The 25,829-nt window shown below is 38.0% G+C and overlaps 1 protein-coding gene across 9 annotated transcripts in view; it reads right to left on the bottom strand.

Moving 5' to 3' along the window:
* NEBL (nebulette) overlaps positions 1 to 25,829 on the bottom strand; it is a 277,747-nt gene that overhangs the window by 60,352 nt on the left and 191,566 nt on the right. For 8 of the 9 annotated variants that reach the window (XM_068934608.1, XM_068934605.1, XM_068934609.1 and 5 more), the window contains 7 exons: positions 22,255 to 22,365; positions 14,491 to 14,592; positions 12,842 to 12,943; positions 5,856 to 5,963; positions 4,166 to 4,270; positions 1,886 to 1,990; positions 691 to 798 (listed from right to left, as the gene is read on the bottom strand). In XM_068934608.1, coding sequence (XP_068790709.1) covers positions 691 to 798; positions 1,886 to 1,990; positions 4,166 to 4,270; positions 5,856 to 5,963; positions 12,842 to 12,943; positions 14,491 to 14,592; positions 22,255 to 22,365 — 741 coding nt within the window. The remainder of the gene's footprint in view (positions 1 to 690; positions 799 to 1,885; positions 1,991 to 4,165; positions 4,271 to 5,855; positions 5,964 to 12,841; positions 12,944 to 14,490; positions 14,593 to 22,254; positions 22,366 to 25,829) is intronic. The other variant, XM_068934611.1, reaches the window with a different exon arrangement.

Genomic DNA, 25,829 nt, shown 5'->3' with positions numbered 1-25,829 from the left:
CTTTCTCCACTACTGAGCTCATCCAGCCGATGAGGCAAGAGCATATCCCCATTACGGCACAGGGCTGGACTGGGCTCCACGGTTCTACTCCCTCCTGCCCGAGAACCCTCCCTCATTACAGAAGGAATTAAAGGCAAAAGGATGTGGTCCTTCTCCCTTACTTATTGCTCTCCTCCTGCAAAGCTTCCTACTGTGCTCTCCCCAGCAGTAAGCCGACAGCAAAGAGGAGCCCAGAGAAACAGAAAGAGCAACCTGGTGACCACTAATGTAATTTCTCCCACATCATCCATTCACCTGCAGAGAGCAAGCCTGCATTACCTTGCCCATGATCTCCCCTAGCTTTTCAGTCCAATATCATCTCTGCCTCTTCAAGGGAGGAGGGAGAAGGAGTCCCTGGAAAAAAGTCAGTAATCTCTGATCGAGATGACCTTTTGAGCTTCTTCCCAAATCTCATTTAAGTGATGCTATATACCATCAACCTCTGACTAGTGTTAGCACCAATAGCCTTTAGAGAAAAAAATGATTTGATGAAAGAACTGAGCTATAGACTAGAAAGGAGAACTACTCAGTGCTAATTCTTTCCTATCCTCAATTTATAAAACCTTTATAATCTGCTTCAGCCATTTTCTTAAGACTGTTAACCTCTCTAGTGATCTAAATTTTGCTAGTTCAAGCACACATTTTACTAACCTCACTTTGCATCTTTTGAACCTCCTTTGAAACTTGATACATCGGTGTATCCACAAACTCCAGCATTGATCTGCCTTTAGATTTTTCATAATTCTCTTTATACTTGACCTAGGAAAATGAAAATAAATACTTTTAACAGTTGAGAGTATGCAAGATCTGACTGCTTGCTACGGCTTTAGAAAAATTCTGTCTTCGCCAAATGCCTTAGAGGTCTTGACTTAGAAGATTCCTCCCAAATTTAACCTGTGGGAGGAACAGGGCAGCTAGACAAGGAAAATTCTTCTGGAGAATAATTTATTCTTTTGCTTCAATGTGTCAGATCTAAAATGATGGACTCGGAAGACAGCAGGAGTGAGGAACATCAGTTACATCCCTCAAACCAATTGCATGATTTTTGCTGAATCACCCCTGTCTGAGCAGTTACCAGTTTTTCAGTAAAACCACCCAGGCATGCTTCCGCTAAGCAATACATTAACTGTACTGACAACAACAACAATCATCTCTTTTACAGTCAGGCCCCATAGGTCTGTTTTTCAGGCTCCATGGTACCATTCTGAAATACACTCTTGTTTGCACCTGTGGGAGGCAAAACAGAAGGAAAACTACTGACTCAATTGGGTTTGGACTTGCATCTACTTTTGGTTCACAGTTACCCATGAATATGACACTAAAACTACAGCGAAATTGCACCAAAGGACGTAGATTTAAGATACTAACATACATCCTTACGCTAACCTATGAAGCAAACATACTTTGTTTGGAAGCCTGGAGAACCCTTTAAACTCATTCATTCATGCCTTTTTGATTAAGATACTGTGTGACCATGGGCAAACATATTATTTATCCTAATAAATCACAGAGCAATATGGTGTAATATTCTACATGAACCATATAAAACAAACAACTACAAATCAAAACATGATATTCAGAGTGACTGATGTCATTTTAATGTATTTGTCTCCTCAAAAACACTGATGTCTCAATGTGAAAAATGTGTTAAGAATCTCTTTTATTGTCAGGCTTCTGCACTGGGTTCTGATCCTACAAAAACACTCTTCTCTCTCCTCATGGGGTGCTTCTGATTGAATATGCATTGTACATCACTGTAATTTATCATGCAATTTTGTGCCTGATTTAATCACTGCAAGAATGCTGCATCTTTATCTGTGCAAGACTTATTTATGATTGTGTATACCTGACTTTGAAGCAACGCATTTTCTTTGTGATGAATTTGTTCAGCTGTATCCAGGGTGAAATGATAGAAGCCCTTGCTTTCCTTAAATGATTTCTTATATTCATACTGAAACAAAAAATATCCAAGAATGTTTTCACAAACAAAATCCAGAAGATTTGCAATTTAAATACCATTTAAAATACAAACTATGGGAGAAACACCATAAAATAAAGTACGTCTCAGTTCCACTTCAGGAGTTCTAATGCTAGATTTGAATTTAAAATACCTCCATTTTCTGAAAAAAAAGTATAATGTGATGAAATGAAAGAAAGGATATGATAAAAATAACATCATAAAATCCAAGAGAAAATGCTTGTCCTCCTTATGCAAAATTCAAATATTTATTTTGCAAAAAATAACCATTATTATTTACATTTTAAGTACATAGGAACACATGTGATGGTCTCTGTTTGCCTCCTAGTGGAAGTAATTATAAATGTCACTCAACAGAACAGCTTCTGCATTGTATTCTGTAAGTGGAAATAAACAAAAAATTTCCTCCATCTACAGATACTGAGTTCACACTTTTTACTCCTTTCTTCAATTAATGGAATTAGAATAAAAAAAAAAATCTGCAAAAACAAATGAGGGAAATTGCACAGCTTTTTACTACACTAAACTGCAGCATCTGATCTGCTTTCTGAAGTCCTATGTATTCACATTGTTTCACAAAATCAAATACGTCTAATTTCTATTTTTTAGCCTGAAATCCATTAGAATCTCAAGAGTCTCTACCACAGCAACAGATTTAAAAGATGCAAAGAGATGCAAATCAAAGAGATGGCGTAGGGGGAGAGGTATCAAATCTGAGAATGATTTGAAAAATGGGATTTCTATAAAAGACTAACAGCTATAGGACCTTGGGGATCTGCAAAGCGTTCTTCTTCCGGGTCACAGCAAGAAAAAGTATCCACCAGTATCTGGACAACAAAAAATCCAGAGACTTCATACTTAGAGAGTCCTCAGAAGAGGACAGAGATGGCATGAATCAACCATTCTTGAGCAACAGAAAGAAAAAAATTGTGCCGAGCAAAGGCAACACTTTACTGCCAGAAGTGAGCAGTCCTAAGGGAGTATCCCTATTTCTATCCTATCAGAGATAAGATGACAAACAGATGAAGTCCACACTGAGGACATTCATTTAACCAGTAAAAAGAATGCCCATCTTACATTATATTGCATGAAACTAAAATTAGGCCAGACAAAATACAAATGAAGAATGTAGGAAGTGAAAGCTATAAACTCAGTTGTCATCCATACAAAAAGGGATAGTTAGTGTTAGCCTCACACGTGGGAGTGAGGCACATAAACAGCAGGCTTCAATTCACCAAAGAGTAACACAAAAATCAAATACAGCCTGGAAGGACGGATTATTTTGCTTATTTCAGACACAGGCTTCCCTAAGTGGCACTGACTCAGAATGAGCCACACAGTACTCACTAGGGCTCACCCTCTGCCTGTGAAGCTTTCACCTCCCACCAACAGCCACCAGTCTTCCTTCCCAACACCACCCAATCACGCATCACAGCTGCAGCCTTTCTTTGGCTGCTGGAGTCAAAAACCCAAACGCAGCTGATAAATGCAGCTGATCAGCCTACTAATGCTGTGCATGTAGCCTAAGTGCTCTTGGAGTAGGAGAGAAGCTCCAGTGTTGCACAGAAGCCAGGGTTTTCCCACATCTTCCTCCTCATTTCAACCCTCACATTGCACTCCTCCTACCTGTTCCCCTGAGGGGCAAGTCCTGTTATGTGACAGGATGGGGTACGTGCTTATCACCTGATCCAGTGTAGGAAGCCTGACACATTTCAGGGAAAAAAAGGCTTAGACAGAGAAGGTCAGAGAAAAACATTTGCTATTTATGCAAGAGCTCCAAAGATAAAACTGGCGTAATGGTCACTTCCATAAAGTGCTTTGAGACCTGCAGATGAAAGGCAATATATAAGACCTTAGGCAAAACAAGGTTCGCAGGGCAAGAAATATCTTAGATCAACTAAAGAAAAAATAGGCAAGTTTTCAGACATATAAGAAGAAATATTCATGTACCAGAAGTCTGTGTGATTCTTCCCCACTACATTAGCTGTTCTAATAAAAGAATTCTCTCTCTCTACAAGCCCTTTCTTTACTGAGACCAGGAAGCATGAACCAAAAATTGATGTATTCTACAGTAACAATCTATACGGCATTTCTTATTATAAAGATTTTTCAGACCAGCCAAATATTATCATTATAAGGGCAACTTACATCACTATGCATTTTGCTGATATTTAACGCATGGTTTAAGTAAAGTAGGTTTGGTAGATCGGAGGCTGGATCATGTAGGCTTTCCAAATCTTTCTTGTAATTCACCTGGAAAGATAACTCAGGTTACGTAAAATAAAGATTAACAAAATAACTCTCAGTTTCTCATTACAGTGCTTCCAGAAACACAAAACCCAAACGGCCTGCCTGAATAATCTGTATCAGCCACTAGATGGTGCTCGTTTACTATTATTTGGGGGAAAAAAGTCAGTACAGGATTCCTTCTCTCTCCTTGGTAACTACTCAAACTCTTCCTCAAAAAGGACACTTAAAACAACCACAAAAAAACATACCTTGTATGACTTTTCAGATTAGAAAGGAACTATGTATATAATAATATTATTTGTATTTTCTTTTGTTTCCAAACATTTTTTGTAGAAAACATTTAATCAACAGTATCTTCCTCAATTTATTGAGTTTAATTATTTTAAACATTGTTGATTCTTCTTCTTTTCTTCCTGATTCAGATATTACACTAACTACCCCAAAACAAAGTTCTATATAAAATACTTAAAGGGTAGTCCTCCAGGATATTTTATTTTAAACAGATTGCTTTCAGTAAAGAGAAGCTGTACAGTCACCTAAGGCAAAAAGATAATGAGGCAGCAGTAGATAACTTCCTATTAGCCTGCAGTAGGATTTTCTGTACTTTTGATAGCTGGAGGCCCATCTTTACTAGAGGAACATTATCCAGCTCCCCTGCCACATAAGAAATGCTTACCTATCCTGGATGACAAATCTTTCACACCAATACATTTAGTCACCTTCAGACTTGTATCATGCTCTTCACCAATTCAGGCAGACTTCAAATCAACATACTCAACTTACATATTTGTAACAAAATAATATGTATTTTCACCCTTTTTTTCAGACTAATTTTTTTTTAACTAAATGTTCAGATTTGGGAACCAATTCATGTTCCGTTAGACCCTTCCTGTTCCCTTTGGGTGGTGCCCCATGCTTTGCAAACACAGGCCTGCAGAATGAAAGGTTGTCTCTAGGCTGTCTGAGATCACTGTCTCAAAGAAGATCTCACACTTTTAGCATTAGACACACCATTAAATATACCATCCTAACAGCTAAATCACACGATATTGAAGTTTTCTCCAATCTGACTCCAATAGTAGGAACCCATACTGAACTGGGTAACTGCAGTACTTTGCAATACCATACTGAAGTTCAACAGGCAGAATGAAGCCTAGAAGACAGACACACAAATCTGAGCTACTCACACCCTAACCTCCCTCTACAGTCAGAAGAGAGAAACAGGCACTTTGTTCACCTGAAGACAGGCATGAAGAATAGGTCAGACGAATTGTCCTCTAGACCTGTTTATACCTTTCCCTGAATACAAAGGGAATGAGCAGAAGGTGACTAGCTCAGAGTAAGCTGCCATACCTTTTGACAGAAAGTTAAGTGAGATGAGTCTCATCTATAGGGCCTTGGAGAAGGCCTTTTATCAGCAGCAGTAGAAGAAGTGGATAACATTCTGTACCTGCTGTACAGATACAACATATTACAGAGACTGCTGCTCTCAGTACTTCTTAAGATGTAAAAAGTATCTCTGCTTGAGAACAAATGTTAGGTTTTTCAGGATGTAAGTACATGTAAAACACAAAGCAAATTCACTTACATCACTTGCCAAGGTGGATGCAACCTGTGCTTGCTTGAAGGAAGCACTGTCAAGAGGATTGTACTGGTGGTTCTTCATTTCCTTATTAAACTGCTCTTTGTATTTCACCTTCCACCAGAACAAACATATATGATATTAACATGTAGTACTGGAAGGATGCACAAAGAATTCAGATGACAAAGGAGCTCATTAAAGGCAATTGCTTTATCCATAAATCCTTAAGCACTGATGTTTAAAGAAGCTCAGTTTAGCCACACCTGTCACTGTCTTGTGCTGTTTTCAAATTAATTTTCATGTAACTGAATTTTACTGAAATAAAAAAAATATTTTTAAGATTGTCGTGTGCAATTATTGGTGCTAAAGGATTTATACAAGGAAACAAAACCAAAACCACGTGTCTCGCCTGAGTAATCACAATAAACCAGAACTTAATTGTTTGACTAGCAATAATAATTTCATCACTGAGAATCATTCAGTTTCTAATTAATGCCAAAATGTATTTTTAACAAAAAAAAAATGGCAAAACTTGTAAAACATATCATTTGTTGTAAATTTTTCAATCACTCTTGGCATCAGAACTGACCTTCCCAGTCCACTGCTTTCCCACTGCCAGGTCACTGTGTTACTGTGCACTGTGTGCAAGGCTGTCACCAGAGTCCCGGTTCTATTTCTAATTGTGCCACAAAAGTCCCTAGCAATCTCTCTGTAGTACAGTCCCTTCTTGGGGACAATGCCCATCTCATTACCGTGTCAGAAAGTATAATTGAATGTCTGCCTGTTATCACTCTCACTGTCTTTTCTTTTTGTTTAAAAAAAGGCAGGGGGTGGGGAGGAAGGTAAAATGTATAGGGGTAACTAAGCAGTATTTAAATGTTCATGCAGTGGTGTTAGAAGTAGATAAACCACAACAATTCCATAAAACATGCTCCAGAACTGAATTCAGTATCTGGAAAGATGAAACTGAGAAAATAGTAAACCTCTCTCCTTCGCCTCCCTTTACTGTGCATGATCATCAAACATCTGGAGACTCTGCACACATGCCTTGCTGCTTTCCAGCAGCTGGGCATAATGGAGGAGAATAAAGTTCAGTCTGAATTATGCTGCTTTCATGAATGTTAGTCAGACACCTGATATCTGAGCCTATGCAACATCCATTACAATTTGCCACGCTCTGCACTAAATAAATATGCAGCTTCTTTTCCATATTCCTTTTTTCTCTATTCCCACATGAATGCCTCATAAAGTGGTTACACCACCTCAAATAATCTCCTTCAAAAGTTATTTTTTTCTCAGCTTTAGTTGTGGGAAGGTTTTTCTTTTTCTTTTTGGTTTCTCCTTGCTACAGAAGATTCTCAACATGGTTTAGCTTACAAAACCTCATTATGTTTAGCCACAATGCCCAATATTTCATTAATCAGGACAATAAGAAACCAAAACTAAGCCACCCAAAGAGAAACTAACCATATATGTTCAAGAACACCATTGTGATTCCAGCACTTACATTAATTTTTCAAAGGAAATAAACTCTAAAACACTGTAACTTTGAAAGAGAAACTTCTTCAGGAACATGATGAACTTTATAATCTTTCAGACTAACTCTAGAAAAGATTTTCTCTTGCCTTCTGGTAGATTCATCTGGTTCATATTGTTTGATATTTGCCTTGGCTTTGGATCAGCTGCAAAAGCATGTCTCTGAATGCAAAGACACTGCCTTTGTCAAAGGCAAATCCATATTCTGCATGAGCAGTGAAGGAATACATTAGAGGGGTTTTCTCTTTTAAAAGGTGTGTCCAGAACTTGCCGTCTAATAAAAATCAGGCAGTGCTGGAATATCTGATTCAGAAAGCCTCTGAAAAGAGTGATCAAATCAGCATAGTGAGCAAAATTGTCTTTTTACTCCTTAGGCATCAGAACGCACCACAGGGACACTGCACACAAGCTTAAACAGCCAATGACTTAAGGCTGTCTTCGGCCCAGTCAACAAATGGCCTCAAATTGTGCGTGCGGATTAAACGCACAATGTGGTCCCTGATATTCTCATTAAGAGTGAAAATATCAGTGCCAAAGGGACCTCTCTTCACAACTGGCTTGTCATCTTCCAGCTGCAGCTATTTCATGCCATTTTTTTTTTCAACGATTTTTTACCAATACGTTTCAATCTGGAGACTTCAGTAATAAATCCTAGTTAGTGTCACTTCAGATCACATCGCTGCTACGAAAGGGAAGAGTGGGAGCCAGTGAATCCAGTCTTCAAGGGACTATGCATCCTGATGCCAAAGTGCAGAAGGCTCCCAAATTTAAGGGGACTACCCACCAGCCCGACTGTAAAAGTCTCTATTTCAGTGAGGGACGTCTCGCTCCCTCCAGGCCCTGCCGCCTTGTCTGCCTGCGCTGCTCATTACCTCTGCTCTCCGCGCCGACACCACCGCACACGTCGCTCTGGGGCAAAATGGAGGCAGCACAATAATATCAGATGACCCTGCCAGTATCTCAAGAGCACTTCCAGCAGTAATTTAACTCTGACTTGTCATAGGGGATTCATCTCATTGAAAGCTACACATACATTCACTTTCTCTTTTATCTGTATTTTCCTATTTCCTTCTCCCTCTCGAAAGAAAGTGTGGGGTGGGGGGAGGCTTGGGAGAAGGAGAGAAGAGCGAGTAAATGAATGAGTCGCAGAGAAGGAACTCGCACAGGATTTTAGCTTTCTTTGAAACAGAGGAAAGTTATGAATGTAGCTTAAAGGAAAAATATGCCTGAGAAAAGGGTTCTAATTAAAAACAAGCAAGAAAAATACTTCCTTGGTGATTTTGGAAACACCTGTAGGGGAATCTTAGCAACGCTATAACCTGGTGGAACAGCAAACAGAAATGTGGGAGTAGAAATGACAGTTGTTAGTGAAAGCTTATCAACAAATTTCATCGTTAGCCAAAAGCTCTACTCTAATGAGGGTTTAAAATGATGGTTACCTATTTACAGTCTTAATTAAAATCTTACATTTGTGTTGTTTTTTTTTTTTTTAAGAGAGTTTATAGTGGGGGTTAATTTAAAAGAAATGTGTGGATGCTGCACTCTTAACTGTTGCTGAAGAATGAGCAGACTTTGTAGGCTTTTAACACAGCAACACATCCCTGAAAAACCAAACTGATAATAAGTAGAGCCTGGATAAACAAACTTCTCATTGGCCTTGCACAAAACCTATAAAAGTCAGAACTGCAGCTGGATGGAACAGTGTCTTTTGAAGCTTTTGCAGCAACATTCCTAAATCAAATCTGTAGTTCAAAGCTGTTCACACAGGGCAGTGTTCAGTTTCAGAAGTGGATGACATCACCCACTGTTCAGATTTACAAAGAAGCTACAAAATTGAATCATTCAACCACTGGCATCCCAGGATGAAGCAGACACTTGCAGCTAAAGCATTTCCTCATGACCATATGAAAACATATTAAAAAATGAAAAACCTGTCAGAGAGCTTAGACATTGAAGGAAACATAACATAAACAAAGAGCTAAATTAAAATATTGGTTCCTAAAAGCACTAGCAGAGTTTAAAGCAAAAAAAGAGAAAATCTTAGGCTCTTTGTGTTGTTATTGATAATCTCACATAAGGTATATTTTTAAAAAAGATTTTACCTCTAACAATTTATCTATGAAACAATAAGCACCACACTGATCTAGCATAAAACAGAATATACAAAATTGTTTATCATAAAATCAATTATTAAACACCATGAGGAAAGTATTTAGTATCAGTAGCTTTTGAGAAAGCTAACAACATGAAATAGAAGACAAACAAGACTTTTGTGATAGAAAATACAAAAAATATCTCATATTATGCAATTTACTTTCAGCAAAATGACATGAAAGCTAACACAGTTTCTGTTTTATTTAGTTTAAAATCAACAGAAAGGGGTTACCTTGTGCTAGGGGTAAATACACTAGCCCTGGGAGCTATTATTTTTGCTACTGCTGTTGTCAAAAGCTTTCTCAAAAAAAAAAAAAAAGAAGAAAAGAAAAAAAGAAGGAGAGGGAGAGGGAGAGGAGATTTGGTACACTAATTTGGTACAGCCTTGAGTGCCAGTCAAACATTAACACTATTTTCTTCACTTTGTTTGCCTTCCTGCTTGCTTTGATTGCTTTCTCTCTTCGTTACACCCACACTACCTGACCTCTTCTTGCTCCTTTTCTCTATACTCCCTAAATTACCTACCCATATGCACCACATTAAAACACGTTATCATTTTCTCTTTCCATTACATCCATCAGAGTTGTCAACTTTGCAAATTTACTGCGAGGGTCAAATAACTAATATTTCTCTGCATGTCACAGCTTATAGATTCATGCTATTGAGGGAGATTATCAACTTTCAGCACAAAAAGTTTCTAACGCTCCCATTTGCTGAGAACAGATATATAAGGCAAACCCTAAAAGCCAGAAAGTCTACAGACAAAAAGGAGATGTCTAACTATTTTTTAAATTGCGTAACTATTACAAGCCTGCTTCACGATCATTGCATGAAGAGGATGGACACAACTGACCCACACTGAGGTCCCTTCCTCATCCACAGCACAGGTGCATTCCTCACCCTGCCCCACCACCCACCTCTCTGGATACAGGGTCATCTTCATTTTTCTGTGCTTGTACAGGCTGCTTTTGATTTATAATCAGTATGCCTAAGTGTTAAAATGATTCAAATAATATATAAAAACGTCAGACAGCTCACGGCCACAGGCTTTCCTTCAGAGCAGGTAAGGAACGGCTGAACGTGCCCTTCCCGCACCTGCAAACAGCCTGGTACTTACGACCTCCATGCAGCTGGGGGACAGCGGAGTGTTAGACTGAAGCACTACCTCCCTTTTTAAAAGTACGTGGCCCATCACGGACACTGCCACCAGCCACATGAATGTAGACCGACTGCTGGGAGGACAAGAGGAGGAAGGATCACAAAACTCAGACCCAGGCCCATCGGCTGCAGAGGTTGAACCAAGCAGGATTAATGGGAATCTGATTTACAAATAAACTATACATAAGCTACATTTTGTCAACTGCTCTTCTCTTCCTGCCACAGCTTCTGCACTATTTGGACTCCGATTAAGTGCTAATGAAGTTTAAACTGCATGCCACATGTTCTCTTCTGCAGAACAAACTCAGCTGGAACTGATGCCATCTCAGTCCCTGGCAGTGAAGTGACTCTATCATAACGCTACCAGTTTTGCAGATGCAGCATGCATTGTCCAAGAGGAAAAGTACATCTAATAAAAATGAGATTAAAAAGTGCACTGCTGAAGCCTATGGCGCAGCTGGCACAGCACCAGACTGCAGGACCCCATGATCCTGCTGGTATTTTTTGATCGTTGTGATTGTTAACCACACCAGAAACCAGTGGTACCAGGCTTAGCGAGACGGAGAGAGCTGTTGGAAAGGGATCTGCCTTGGGTCTGTTTGTGACTGCAGGCAGCTGCAAGCTCACTACATTCTGAAACAGGCTGCAAGGAAATGAGTGTGTAGGTACCCGTAGGTAGAAATAAAGCATGTCACGCACTAAGTTTAGATACATACAAGGAGTCTTTTAAAAAACACCGCAAGTGTTTGCTAATTGACAGACACTTTATAACTGACACCCAGTCTGAGCAGCACAGCACTGGCTCTTCCAAGAGAGTGCAGTTTGACTTCCAAGCATGAATGACAATAAACACAGACAACTAAGAATCTGTTAGCCGGCTTCCCCTTCAGCTGAGGTACAACGCATAATCCATTACAAAACAGGAGAAAGAAATCTATTTGAAAAACGTAATCTAATTTTGATTCTGAAATTCTCACTGACAGAGCAACTACAAAGGGTGTGGGTTTTTTTCCTTTTCTCCTTGGGCAGTATTAACACTTCAAAATTAACAATGTTGCAATATGAAAGAGGAAATTACTTATGTAGCACATACTTTAAGTGCAATGTTTGATGACAGCAAAAAGGAGGTCAGCCTCTTAAAAACAGATACTGCACTGTTTTGCAGATTGGTCTCTATGATATGTTGTTCTCATTTTATTTTAGTTCTAATGAAGACTTTTAGTATCAGATCACAAGGAGCTGTTGCACGACACTGATTTGCAGACTGTTCTGTCTATGCACTACTCTACTCAGGTTTTTTCCAGTTCAGGGAAGACTGACACAGCCTTCTCCAATCAAAGGGGAGTCTTCCCCTTCCTACAGAAGGGCAGAATTTGTTTCTAGGTTTGCAAAAGCTCTGAGTGCGGTCTGACAGGATTACTAGCAAGGGGATGGCACAATTAAAGAACTGTTCCACACACGGTACAATTAAAGAACTATTCCAGAAAGAAACAGGTCAGCAATCAAAAATCCCTTCTTATGATATGAGGCCGATCCGTAGCAGTACAATTGTCATAAAGGGAAAACGGAATATCAGGTCCCCTAATTTTTAGTTGTGGACTAACGTAACTCTTCCATTCTTCTTTTTTTTTTTTTTTTCCCCCCGAGGTTAATATATAACAGAAAGTAGTACATAAAAGGTTCAATTGCAGGGGGAGGGAGGGAGGGAGGGCGGTTTACATGTCAGGCCAAATTCAGATCCCATTACTCACATTAGCAAGCAGCTACACAAAAGACCCCAGTTAGTTCAGTGGGATTAATCACGGGATAAAGTTCCACTCAAACTGAATGAGTAGCAAAATTTGCCTCTAAATTACATACAGTTAATATTTTAGAAATCCTAGATAATCTGTATGAATAAAACAGTCACCATCCCCACCAAGGCTGAGTTGTAAAAGTCATTGCAAAAGTTCATTGTATTTCTGCATAAAGCTGTATCTATGAAGAATCTTAAATTTACCAAACATTGCAATTCTATATGAAATGGATTTGGGAACATTATCTTCAAGCAATTTAAGATAATAATCTAAAAAGCTAAATATTTTCTTGCATTACCAGGAATGGGATATCTGAATGAAGTCATTGTAAAAGATGGAGAATCTTACTTGGCTTAAGAGTTTAGAAACTCCTTTAGCATGTTCAAAATCTGGTCTTCCAAGTACAGCAGGCTCCTTATTCATTTCTCCCTTTCCTTTCTTGTACTCAGCCTTAGAAAAAAATCACAACAAATGAATGTGAATTATTATTAAATTGTTTGCTTAGGTTTTATCACAGGAAATGTAAGCATTAAAACGAATATGAAAGAAAGTATCACTTAGTGGCCTGCATTGACACTGCTCTCACTAATGTTCTAATCAGCTCTGAGAAAGACTTCAGCTCATTAACAACATAATATTTATTTATTCTAAAACACAATGCACAGCATTCACAAAATTCAACTTTAACCAAATGCATAGCTTAAGCCTGAGAAATGTTGTTTTCCCACTGCTCCCAATCAAGGCAGAATGAGTTACAGTGGCTCAGCATTTCTTAATATGTGGTCTGCGCTTCACACAAGATTATTTGTAGCAGCTGAAAATAGTCTTGAAACAAAACTAGTCTGAGAGGCAGCTTTTTGAAATATAAGGTCAAATTCCACTCTCAGTTTTGCCATTGCAATCTTCCTGGATGTCAATAAGGTTGCAATGGTGTAACAGAGTGGAATTAGTCCCACAGGGTTGCTGTTATGTGATCTTTCTAGCTGAACTACCTCCCATGCAAATCACTGCACATTTCTTCCAAAATGCATTAGAAAACAGTACAGATGAATCTACAATAGGTGCTTTGCAATATCTCAAACAAAATTACCCATTGCCTAAAAATTAGCAAGGATACATCATAATAGACTGAGGGAAAAAAAGTCCCAAAGCCACTCTAAGTCATATGTAGTTAGCAACTCTGGGTGTTGACCATAAGACATATTAGAAGTTTCTGGTTGTCATAAAATGCTGAATATCCAAAAGCTGAATCTCAGAAGCTCTCTTAAAGCTGTCTCCCCATGCCTAATTAAGAGTCTCACCTGAAACTGTTAGCAGTTGTTTTAAAATCTTGGCTCACAGCTTTTAATATATATACAGTGTTTCACTTTTCTACAATAAAATATTAAACTGCATCACACATTACCACTTCTCAAATTGCTCCTTGACCTATCCATTAGTAGATGTCACAGTGGGAGGGAAAAGAATTTCAGCACGGAGCTAAGGGAGGAGAGCCCCATGCAAGAGGTGCTCAGGCGGCCAGCAAGGAGTTGTGTTTCCCTGCCACTGTCAGCCAAGAGGTGAGGAGGAAGGGGAGTCCTAGGATGCAATCTCCTTTTGTGCAGAGGTGAAAAGAGGTCTGGTATGTCTTTTGAAGTGCAGTTTGGCACACCAGCATATGCTGACCCGTTTTGAGTTTGGTTAGCATCAATAATGCTGAAACAAAACCCAACTTTCGTAAGCTTAACATTGCCTTTAGAACAATGATCAAAAATCGCAAACTGCATGTTGTTGACATTAGGACAGAAGAAACCCATAACTCTGTAACACTCCAGACAAGTTTAGGGGTTTTTTGGGTTTTTTTTTGTTAACCTACATGGCAGATTTGGGGTTGCAAGTTTTCTCTTCGTGATATGAAATTTGAATATTTCAGCAGCATTCTACATGGTCTCAGTGCAATTGGAATAAATAAAGCAATATGTTTTAAAATATGCTCAATGACTAACGGAAGAACATACATTGCTAATTATCTTTGTTATCTCAGTTGCTATCCTGATGTCTGGTCTGTTCAGCACTTCAGTGTATCTATGAGTATCTTGCACATCCTTCTTATATGATACCTGCCAAAAAAAAAAAATTATTTAAAAAAAACAGACAAAAGTTAGAAGTTTATAGATAATCTTTGAGTGACTTACCAACTCAGCCACCAAATGCAGTAAAACTGCCTAATATCATTTATTCCAACCCAGTCCTGCTTGATAGGAATTGTTTAGTAAGACCCACACACAGGTTAACAAAGGTGGAAATGCAGAAATAAAAATGTAATGTTAAAATTAAAATCAGTTTTGTTTAGAAGCATAATAGAAAATGAAAGCTCTGCAAAGACCCAAATATCTGGTTTTGTCATTAAATTTCAGAGGAATTCTAAGAGTACGTCATTTTTTAAGATATAAACTAAAACCCTACTACGAAACTGAGTACCACAGTCTAGCAGATCGCAACTCCGCAACAGAAACGGTAATTCTAGCATGGGAACATCTTTCTCAGTAATACACAACCATGTGGCTGCTGTGTAATTAAATGACACCACTGCACTCCAGCCTCTCCCCCTCCCAACAACTACTGATCTGCTACTTGACACAATCATGGGAACAAGAAGGCAGAGCGTTCCAGCATGTGGAGTACAAGACTGAACCTTTCTGTTTGTGCAAAAGCCACTATTATAATGAATGGGCTCAGAAAACTGTGGCCAGAAGGCTAAACCACAGGTAGGAGAGGTCCAGATATTATCCATTTAGCAAAGCAGTCAGAGAAATGGCAAAGACCTAGGGACGTTCCAAAGCTCCCAGACCACAAGCTATCCTTCTTTTTCCTCTTAAAGATCCCCTACACTTACTCCCTCCCTCGCAATTGCACACATGCCAATCCAAGCCAATTTCCAAGAGTTGTCTAACTGAATTATTCTGAACGATAAAGAAAGTTGTCCCTGGTAGTCAAAGCATCTGAAAAAACGACGTTTCATGCAAATGTAGAAAACAGAAAATAAAGTCTACAGGAAATGGAAAGTATTGGTATAATTTCTGTTTTCTGAACAATCTTTTAGATTTTTTTCTACAGTTTAACAAGTTACTATACCTGCCAACATTGCAATTCCCTGTCACGAAGTCCTCAGAGGTTCTCTCAGCTTGAAGCTTCACTTATTAGAATCTGTGGATCTCTCTCCTATTTCCAATGCAATGTTTTACTCTGGGTACCACGTAACAAACTCAACGGCCTCAACTACTCTACAAATACAATTTATAGAAATGCTATGAAAAAAGAGGGCTTTTCTGGCAAATATTTTACAGACAACAGGAAAGCAATTTTGCATCCATATGGCTTCAGCTAAGTAGACAAGCTAAATAGACATCATTCTGTTGGCTGCGTGCCCACAAATAAGATCTTGAATTTTTAACCTACAATGAATGGCACACAAGTGTAATCAACAATAAAATAAATAAATAGGTAAGTTGGATGAAATACATCCTGACCTATCACCTATCAATAAAATAAAAACAGTTTCTTACAGTTTGTTAAAACCACTGGAAGTTTTGTTTTGGTTAGGCTTCGGTATTTATTTTTTAAAGAAATTAGATGTACAGACAAGCACTTGCAATTCAGGGCTTTACATGAGTTTAGTTAATTATATGCTGTTCATCCTAATGACCACATGAGGTGAGGTGAAAACCACAAAGGCAGCAGAAACAGGTTTCTGAATAGCACCCTATCATCCATGTAAATTGCAAATTAAAGGCCAGCATATGTGCTCAAAATAGAAATTAGGAATGGAGCGAATTTAAACAACAGAGAATCAAGAATGGTGGTGATAAAGTTGAGGAAATGTGGTCACTTATTGCTCCCAAATGACATGATCATATAGTGCATACAATAATAGACTGTGGTTAATTTCAGGGAAAAAGGGGGAAAAAATAAGACAGTGACAGTCCTTTATATTTCACCATTTTCAATTATATTAGATGCAAGGCCAATTGCTATTGCTTTCCGAGTGAATTATTATTCTTCCTGCACCTAAACCAGTATACCTATTACTTACGTCTGAGGGAAAGTCATCTAACATTTTACAAACGTCTGCAATATATATTTGCTCCATTCTGCAGCTTGTCATACTCCGGTGAGAATAAAAATGTTATGCAGCAGAACAGTAGTTTGTCAGAGGTAGGCCAAAGAAAGAAAAAATATGTTTCCCATTTCCTGAATAACCTCAATCCCTGGATGCTGACCCTTTCCCATTGGGACAGTGTGCTGGCCTCTATTACACAGCTGCTATTCTGTTCCATCTAGAGATTTTTTTTTATGGTGCTATGTTAGCAGAGTAAAATGAAAGCTATTCTGTGAGAGAAGGGGAACAGCTGTAGAAGGGGCTAACCACTAGCTCAGTGCGTGCACCCACAGGCACCCAGAAGATGGAAAAAGAAGGCCGCTATAAAAGGGGAGAAGAAAACATTTATCCTGGTCAAGCAAAAGAGAAAGGAAAGCAACAGGAAAGCAAACTGTGTTTGTTCAGCCCCTTATCAAGAGACTTAAATCCTGACTTGAGGATCCTAACTTAATGCCTTAAGGCATTACAAAAAGCCCCTACTCAATCTTAACTTCAAAGGGTGGCTGAGGTTCTACCAAAAATCATCACCGGGGGCTCAAGACTTACTTGTTTTCATGAGGACCACAGACATGTGAAACATCTGTTCTAACTGTCCTTTGTAAGGAAAAAGGAGCTGAGATACTGACAACCCAGAGCACCAGTGAAAGGCCTAAATGGAGAGTTACAAAAGACCAGTGGGAAATGTGAGGAAGAAAGAAATAGGGACACAAAAGAAAACACTTGTATCATCTCTAGTTTTGAAGTTGCAAATCCTATATTACAAATACTAACTAAAGCAGTATTTTTCTACCTCTAATTTGAAACGGCAATAAAAAGTGCTTACATTGCTGAATCGTTTTTAAAAGAAACATCTATAAAACTAATGACAATCTGAACAAAAGTCATTTCCCATCTTTAATCCCAAATGTGATTACACAGTCTGACTTGCCAATAGTTTTGGCAAAGCATGGAAAATATTCAGGCCTTGGTCCTTGCTCATAATCAGTAGACTAATTTTAATAGGGCCAAACCTCCAGCTCACATAAACAGGCGTGAAGTCCCCTGAGGAGGGAGGTGCTGGTCCCTTTCCTCCAACAGAGAACCCTGAAGATGAGTCACCTTTCACTACAGTGCCAGCGCATTAGGATGCAATGCAATGCTGCACAGTAAACAGATTTCTATTACGGCTGCAAACCCTCTCAGGCTGTCAATCAACAAATGGAAACTTCGGCTATACAGTGACTCAACAATTTTAAAAGACTCGGACCTTTCTTCCAATCTTTTGTCTCCTCCCCTATTCCAATTCCAAGCCAGAATAATTTACTAATGTACATACAAAAAGCTAGGGGCGCGTTTTGCCCTCTTGAAAGGCACACACAGAAGTCAGCGAGAAGCTGAGCACCCCCTGATTAGTACTTTCAAATGGCTGCAAGTCTGCTTACTAATGGTCTGTCTGCTGGGTCTCTGCCCCCTTTCCTCTCAGCTGCACTTTGGGGTCCATCAACACTATGGAAATGAGTAGCTGGTGACAATCACCACCGGCAACAGCTTTTCTGGTCCCCTCCTCAAATGGTGGTGAAAACTATTTCCTTGCTCATGTAGAAGAGACAAACACATTTCTGGCCCATTACAGATTGATGCAGTCATCCCTGCCAGTAATGGGCTTGAAAATTGATTGGTCCCAATTACATTAGGAGTAAACACATCATTTTCAGCACCAGTTGGAAGTGGTCCAGGGGGACCTGCTGTTGACAACCACTGTCAGCAGAAAGTTAGTCAGTGCAAGGTGATTTTTCTAATGCAGATACTGAACAGAGAGCCAGGAGAAGCATGGCTTTAATATAATCTGCATCAAAACAAACTTCAAAAATTCTAGTATGTTGTTGAAGTTGTTTAAGCACACTGAATTTAAGATCTGCTCATTTGGTGTTATCAGACTGTAATTTTTGTGTGTGTGGATTGTGACTGCACAATATCATAAACAGGAAAAAAGCCATAGGCCTAATACAAAGTAGACTTCTTAAATATTCAAATTTAGAAGGTCAATGGGACATTATAAATTACTGCTGCTGACATAATTTGGACTGCAAAGAGCATACATATACATTAAATGTTTGCCCAACTGTCTATCTATGAACATTTTAAAAGCAGCACTGCTTGGTATGTAAGTATAAGAGAAAAGATACCAGGGCTCTGACCTCAGATCTGCAAACTGCCCTTTAAATATCCACACATGAGTCTATCGCAGTTTTCTCTACTTGTAAAATCAAAACAACAACACATACTTATTTCATGCAAAACAATGCTGTGAGGACAATCAGTAATTTTAACCAAGCAGAATAGTTAAACTTCTGGATAAACCCTTAACATTATTTTGCTACTCAAAATGCACAGTGACAGACCAGGTCATGGGGAAAGCAAAACTGGGATCTACAACTTTGAGTATATTAAGAGAATGCAATATGCAGCTTTTACCTGGGGACAATGCAGCAAGTATTTTCCTTTCTTGAAAAACATACTTATCATCTCCTTCTGCTGTTCCCTTACTCTCTCTCTTCCATCCGTCTGGTTCTCAGCTACACACAGGGAGGAGAACCGCTATTTTGTGACATGACAGTTTTCTGTGGACCACCAACTAATTTTTGCCCCAACCAAACGCCAACGTAAGGTAGGCTCATGGTCTCTCCTTCACTTTTCTTCCAATGCCTTTGTTGACGAAGGCCCGTCACGAACATTCATTTCACAAAACAAAAGCAAAATTTACAGAGAGAGGTACTCTGCTTTAGATAAATACACTTTCATTCTAACATTGCACAGTATTTGAATAATTTTTTGAGTAAATTCCCTATCATTAAGAAGTCAGTTTTGTTCTTCTGAGAGCAATTTCCTTCAGTGGAAGCATGAATAAGGGGAAAATGTTTTTCTCGTACATGATCACATTGTTCAGGAGATTTTAAAGTATTTCCCTATTGTGCAGCTGCAACCCACGCTTATACAGTGTGTTAATGATATTCAAAGTGGTGTGAAGGCCTACAGCACATGACAGTTTCAAAATGTCAGCTCAAATGTATTGTAACTTGAATACAGTCTTAATTTTTAAAGGAAATTGCACTTTTCACACAGTTGAGTATAAATGTCAGCCTTATTTTAAGGCTGAGTAAATAGTCTTAAACACATCCTAATCCTATTAGATGCAAACCCTGCATGTAAAGGTTGAATTGAGTTGGCAGACCATTGTAGGTAAACACGCATTCTGCTCCCATAGGTATACTGCACTGAGTGGTGGATAAAAGAGCTTTGTCCTCCTATTCCCTCAGTAGTTCCCCTCTTCTACACTGCACTTCTCAAAGCTGTGATTCTACAAATAGCCCAAGTTCCAGAAGACAAATACTTCACATTTGGGATGCTTACTATTCCACATTTGCCTTAATTGCAAAAGCTCATGTGGCTCTTAATTAAACCTTTATTTATAAAACAAGAAAACCATAAACAAATATTTGGCATGGTGCTCAAATAATTACCCACAGTAGTTGGATAACTCCCTTGAACAACTTCAACTTGCATCTGTATGTATAATAAAATTATATCCCCATGCCATTGTAGCTCCCTATGAGCAATTAGAAAGATTCCCTTCTTAAATGACACTAACTGGTTTGAGTCTTATGTTGGATTTGGAGGATTTGTTTGTTTTATTTTGAAGTTTGCCCAGGCTGAGAACACTTTCCCTCACATCTTTTCATTATTCTTAACATGCTGTTAAAAGTTATCATTTATCAAAACAGCCTTCCCCTTCCTGTGTTTGTCTTCATTTCCGTTTTTCGCTTGCTTTAAGGGTGAAAGAAGATAAAACAACTGAATTTAATTTACTCTCACATCTGTACCTGGCTCTCATTCATTCGGTTAGCAGGTGAGGTATGGCTGTAGCTCAAGAGGGAATGGGTTTTGCAATTGGGATCTCCAAAATTGTCAATAGCACGCTAATCCTCAGACAATGAAGAATTTGATGCAAAAACTAGTCTCTTATTCCTCCTGGTCCCACCACCTACTCTGAGAAGGATTCCCATCTCTCTTCTCAACGTTATTTCCTTCCCTAGTACTCCACCATCATTCCTCCTGTTAAGTAAAATCAAATCCCTGCTTATGAAGAGTGAAGTTCATGTTTGCAGCATCTATCCTCTGTCAATCTGACATCCTGACATTCCCAACAGCAGAGACAGCCAGAGTTCGACAGGAAGAGAGAATTCTGCAATCAAGGCAGGTTGCAAATTACTTCTGGGAGTTCCAGCTCAGGTATTTCCCAGCAGTAGAAGAAGTTATTCTTCAAACATAATGCTTCCCTAAAGTTTTCCAGCAGCCTTTCAATCAGTGGCCAGCTGTCAAGATTCTACACACATGGACATATATCTAAGGACGACATTTAGCTTTCTGCCTACATAACCTAATAGTGGTTGTTACACTGTCAGTAAGGAAGATAAGATAAATTTAAGATAATTCAAAGTCAACACCAAAGCTTCATTTTCTGTGTTGCTTCTAACAAACAAATACCCAAATTGTCTGAAAAAATAAAAGAGGAATAAAATCACATACTTACCTGACTTGACTTTGTTATGCACAAACAACAAAAATGGATCATAATTTTGAAGGCATTTACTTGTTGGCGTTTCTTACAGTTTTTGTGTTCCCTTTAAAATGACCTCACTATTACAGCCAATTTTCTCTCAAAATCCACATTTTTCATAAGTAACCTACAACTAATATACATTTTTCCTCAAAGGTGTGTTGGTATAATTCAAAACACTGATCCTGGCAGTATTTCTAATGCCAGCAATGATGCATTGAGCTAGCAAAAGAGACCATGAAATCAAACCTGACTTGATACTAATAAAAAATGTAAATACGATTATTATGCTTTTGTACTGTGAAAATCTGAAGACTGCAAAAAGTTAACAAACAGCTGTAAAAAACTTTAAAAATATTCCTAAATACTCTAATTTGCTTGTAAATTATGTACTTAAAACTCTGAGAAGAAATACTTCTATCAATGACATAAAACAATGTTAAGCATCAAACTGAACTCTAAATTCTCTAAATTCAGCCACGAGTTGTTCTTTGGAACTCGTTTAGATACTTATTCATGAGATGGGAATAAAGTTATTCATGTGCATAAAAGTGTGCAAGATCAGCGCAGAAATATCCCTCTTCTCTCCTCTAGACAGACCCCTCACAGAACTATACCAATGTTGACAGTATAAGATACAGAAGCCACACTGCTGTTTATGTAAATGAAGAGTATTATGTAAATACAGTTTTAAAGTTCGAGTAGGTATATTATGAATTCAGCAAGTCTTTCTTTACAATTTTGTTGCAAACTGATAGCATTTAACAATAATAATTACTATTACTAAATAATAACAAACACTTTCCAATGCAGGTTAGAGTAAAAGGCACATAACATTACTTGTAACGCGTATTATATACGCATCATGTCCTAAAATATCCTACAGCAAATAATATAAAATAAAAAATATTTTTAAAAAGTAATGAAATAATATAAAAATATTCCATGCCCTGTTCATTTCAGTTAGATATAATAGGTTTATCTACCCAAAACCAGTGAACTAACTCCAGAGAGGGGAATACTTACATCACTCTGGTATTTATTGACTTCCATGGCATGCTTAATATCTGGAGGCTCCTTCATATGTGCATAATCTGAAGTTCCTTTCTCAGCGTCATGCTTTTGCTTATAGAGAACCTAAAAAGAGCAACAGCATATTTTGGTGACCTCAGCAGAGCAGGTAGAAGATTATGAGCAGGATTAAATCTGGTGTAGTAGTGTGCTTGTATTCAGGAAAAAAATGTAATAAATAATAAAGCTCCTTAATGGAACCAGAACCCTGAAACACTAGCAGCTTCTATCCAAAACAGAGATACATGAGGCACAGTCAGCAGAGTCTGAGTCTATTATTTTAACAGAAGAATGACTACAAAGGAAGAAGAAAACAAAGTACATATATACAGATACAGAAAAGCAACCTTAGCAAGCTGAAAATACGGCCGAGAGAAAAGCATACGAGAAAGCAGTTTTTTAGTCAAAATATACTTGAAACTATTAGCAAAGTAAGTATTTTCTGAGGTTTGATTTTTTTTTCCTGTGTTCCCCAAAAAAAGAAAATATTTTGTGCGTTCCTTGTAAATAAACAGGTTTACATGAATTACACACGGCCCAAACATCTATTTCTTCCACTGTTAGGAAATTACTAGCACAATCCACACTTTCACTAGCCCCTAGGTTCACAAAGAAAAATAATATTTACATTCAATTGTCATCATTGTAAAGGAAAATGGAATTGGAATGTGAGTTTATAAACAAAATCATTTTTATAATAGAAACTGAGCTGAAAGTTGGGCATTCATCCAGCTTTCACTGCACTGTGTTACACTTGCATATACTCACACATCACATACGAAAGTTGCCTCAAAAAGCTGATATTGCACTTATTCTTGTCATAAGCTTTTATGCTTACAATAAGAAAATTCACCAGGTTTGATGCCTGAAGAAGCAGCAAGCATCAAGAAAATTCATTTTCTAATAGCTTTCTGGAGCAAGCATTAAAGTAATCCCTAAGAAAACAGCAAATACTAAATAAGATTGAAAGCTGATCGGGAAGAAGTTCTGAAATTAAAACCCTCAATAGCAGTGAAAGAAAACTGTAAAAATTTTGAGGCAAGATTCAGTATGGTGATTCAGCCTCCTTCAGGAAAGGATACTAGAACTGTGAGAAAATGTCATATCTGTTCATGTTTAAGGCAGCAAGATTGCATCCAAGTCACAGATCAGGATGCCCAAGGCAATATGTAAGTATCTGCACTGACTATCTCAGATTACGAAATGATGTATAGGCTGAAAGATTAAGACAAAAATTATTTCTTTGCACTGCTAGTGTATGAACGCAAGTATAAAATTAGGAAATATAAAACGTGCCATCTGCTCACACCATGTAAATACAAAATGATTAGGTCACTGGGGAAACAAACAAATAAAACTTAAAATGAAACAAAAATTGGCTGTAACTTCCCCATACCGATCACATTTTGCAAATGGGAAGGCAAATAATCTTTATCGAGACTGAAGCAACACTAACACATGATCAGCCGCAAAATTTCAATTACTATATAAATAAATGCCACAACAAATCTTTTGCTACCTTCCCTGCATCACGTTGTCACTTTTAAGATGTTCCTTACTTAATACAATTCTGAAAAGCAGGCCTTACAGTTACTTCCAAAATCCAGCAATTTACAGATATTCTACTACATTAACACTTTGCATCAACATCTACATTTTTATGTTGACACAACGGTCTACGCACCCAAATCATCAAGAATCAAAAGCAAATCAACTCCCAGTGTCAGAGAAATAATGGAAATTATAGTTGCGTGTCCACTATCTTGGGACGAAAGACTGTTCCTTTAGCTCACTGTAAGAATTTGGCTTGCTATTTGACAGCTGTGTTTTTATGAAACTTTTCACCACATTCTTTTGTAACCTAATTATGTAATCTTGAAAGAACCACAGGTTAGAGGGAGCTAAATGGTTGTCTCCTGTAGTCACTCAGACAGCTATAAAGAAATATTCTCATACCTGTAAATCCGTTCCAGTACTGGCAAGCAAGCATGGAAGCATGTTTATGATGACTGCTTCCTCAAAATTCTTAGACCTATTATTTTATATGTCACCACGTGCTTATACATTTACTTCCCATTTCATGCAGAATTTCCAAGTTGTAGCTAAACTGAATTTTAATTATCAAATATACACATGCATCACAGTACTCTTTACAGAGATCAAGTATTAAGGGTTACTCACATAACCTCTGCACTGTGGCGGGACTATTTAGTAACTCCAGGCACACAAGACAATTATTTAAGTGGACATTATTTCAGACTGAACTAACCTGTAAGTATTAGTTTTTTTCTTTTCCTTACCTCTCTTTCATGTACTATTGTGTCAATACAGAGCTAAATTAAGGAAGGCTTTGTGTTCTTTTAACTTAACTCTGACTGACTCTCTGTTCTGGAATAATTTGAACGTATTTTTTATTTCTATATTTCCCACTGAAAGCCACTATGCTGAACTCTCAACTTAAAATCTTTAATGTAGGATTTTGTAGAAGGAAATGTTCAAGAACGCTGAAAATGCCATTTTAATCTCTAGACTGAGAATCAGATTATCTGATGTAGTTGTTTAAAACAGAAATAGTGAAGTCTAGGAGACTTTTAAGCACCTGCCACCATAAAAAAGAGGAAATCTTGAACATGAGATGCTATACCATAAAAAAATGAAGAATTATATTAAACAGTCCGCAAATGTGTAATATGATGGTAAATTATGCAGTAAATCACAAAAATAGCTTTATTATAGTAAATAAAAATCTGAAAGTAAAAGAATTCTACTCATAAGTAAGAAAAACTCCAAAACTTTCTCTAGAACTTGAAAACACTGCTTAAGATTCACTTGGCTCATCATCTTTAAAAACCAACAGAAAACATTGTTGAACGTTGACATATAGTTACTATTTGGAGATACTGCTGCACTGCACAAAGAAAACAATTAAACTGCCTTCAGTTTGTTTAAGATTCTTCCCTTCAGATAAGAAGAAAAACAGTGCAATCTCTTCTTATGGCAGAAATAAAGTGATGAAAAAAGTGATGAAGTATATACTTCTTTTTTTTTCTTTTTTCTTACATCGTTTCCTCTCCAAGTCATTTTAAATACCTTTACCATAGTTTGTGACACCTTATTCAAAATATATATATATTCCATGTAAGGAAGAACTCAGTATACTGAACTTCAGATAGGAAAAAGACCTGGCACAAAGTCAGCAATGATTTGAATTTTTCCTTCAGAAATATTTTCTGTAAGAAAACTGTAATTTTTCCAGAAAATGTCCATTTCCTCTCTGGAAAATCAAAATGGGGGCTCCTTGCCTAGACTGCTCATCAAATTCATTTTCTGTTTGCAGAGAACAGTGAAATGGGTGAGAGCTTTGCGGGTTGGTAAAGTGGGTGAAGTCATGGGGTGGGGAGAGGGAATGCTGTTCTCTCTCTGACTTATCCTGAGGATGAAAGAATGATAGGGAGGAAAACCTGGTTGCGCAACCTTAAGCAAGCTACTTAGAAGGCTTTGGTCATTTTTTCTACTCAGAGGGAAAAACG

The sequence above is a fragment of the Struthio camelus genome, chromosome 2, assembly GCF_040807025.1.
Source record: "Struthio camelus isolate bStrCam1 chromosome 2, bStrCam1.hap1, whole genome shotgun sequence".
In the NCBI taxonomy this organism is placed as follows: domain Eukaryota; kingdom Metazoa; phylum Chordata; class Aves; order Struthioniformes; family Struthionidae; genus Struthio; species Struthio camelus.
Note: the sequence above shows the minus strand (reverse complement) of the source record. Positions and strands in the feature narration are given on the sequence as shown.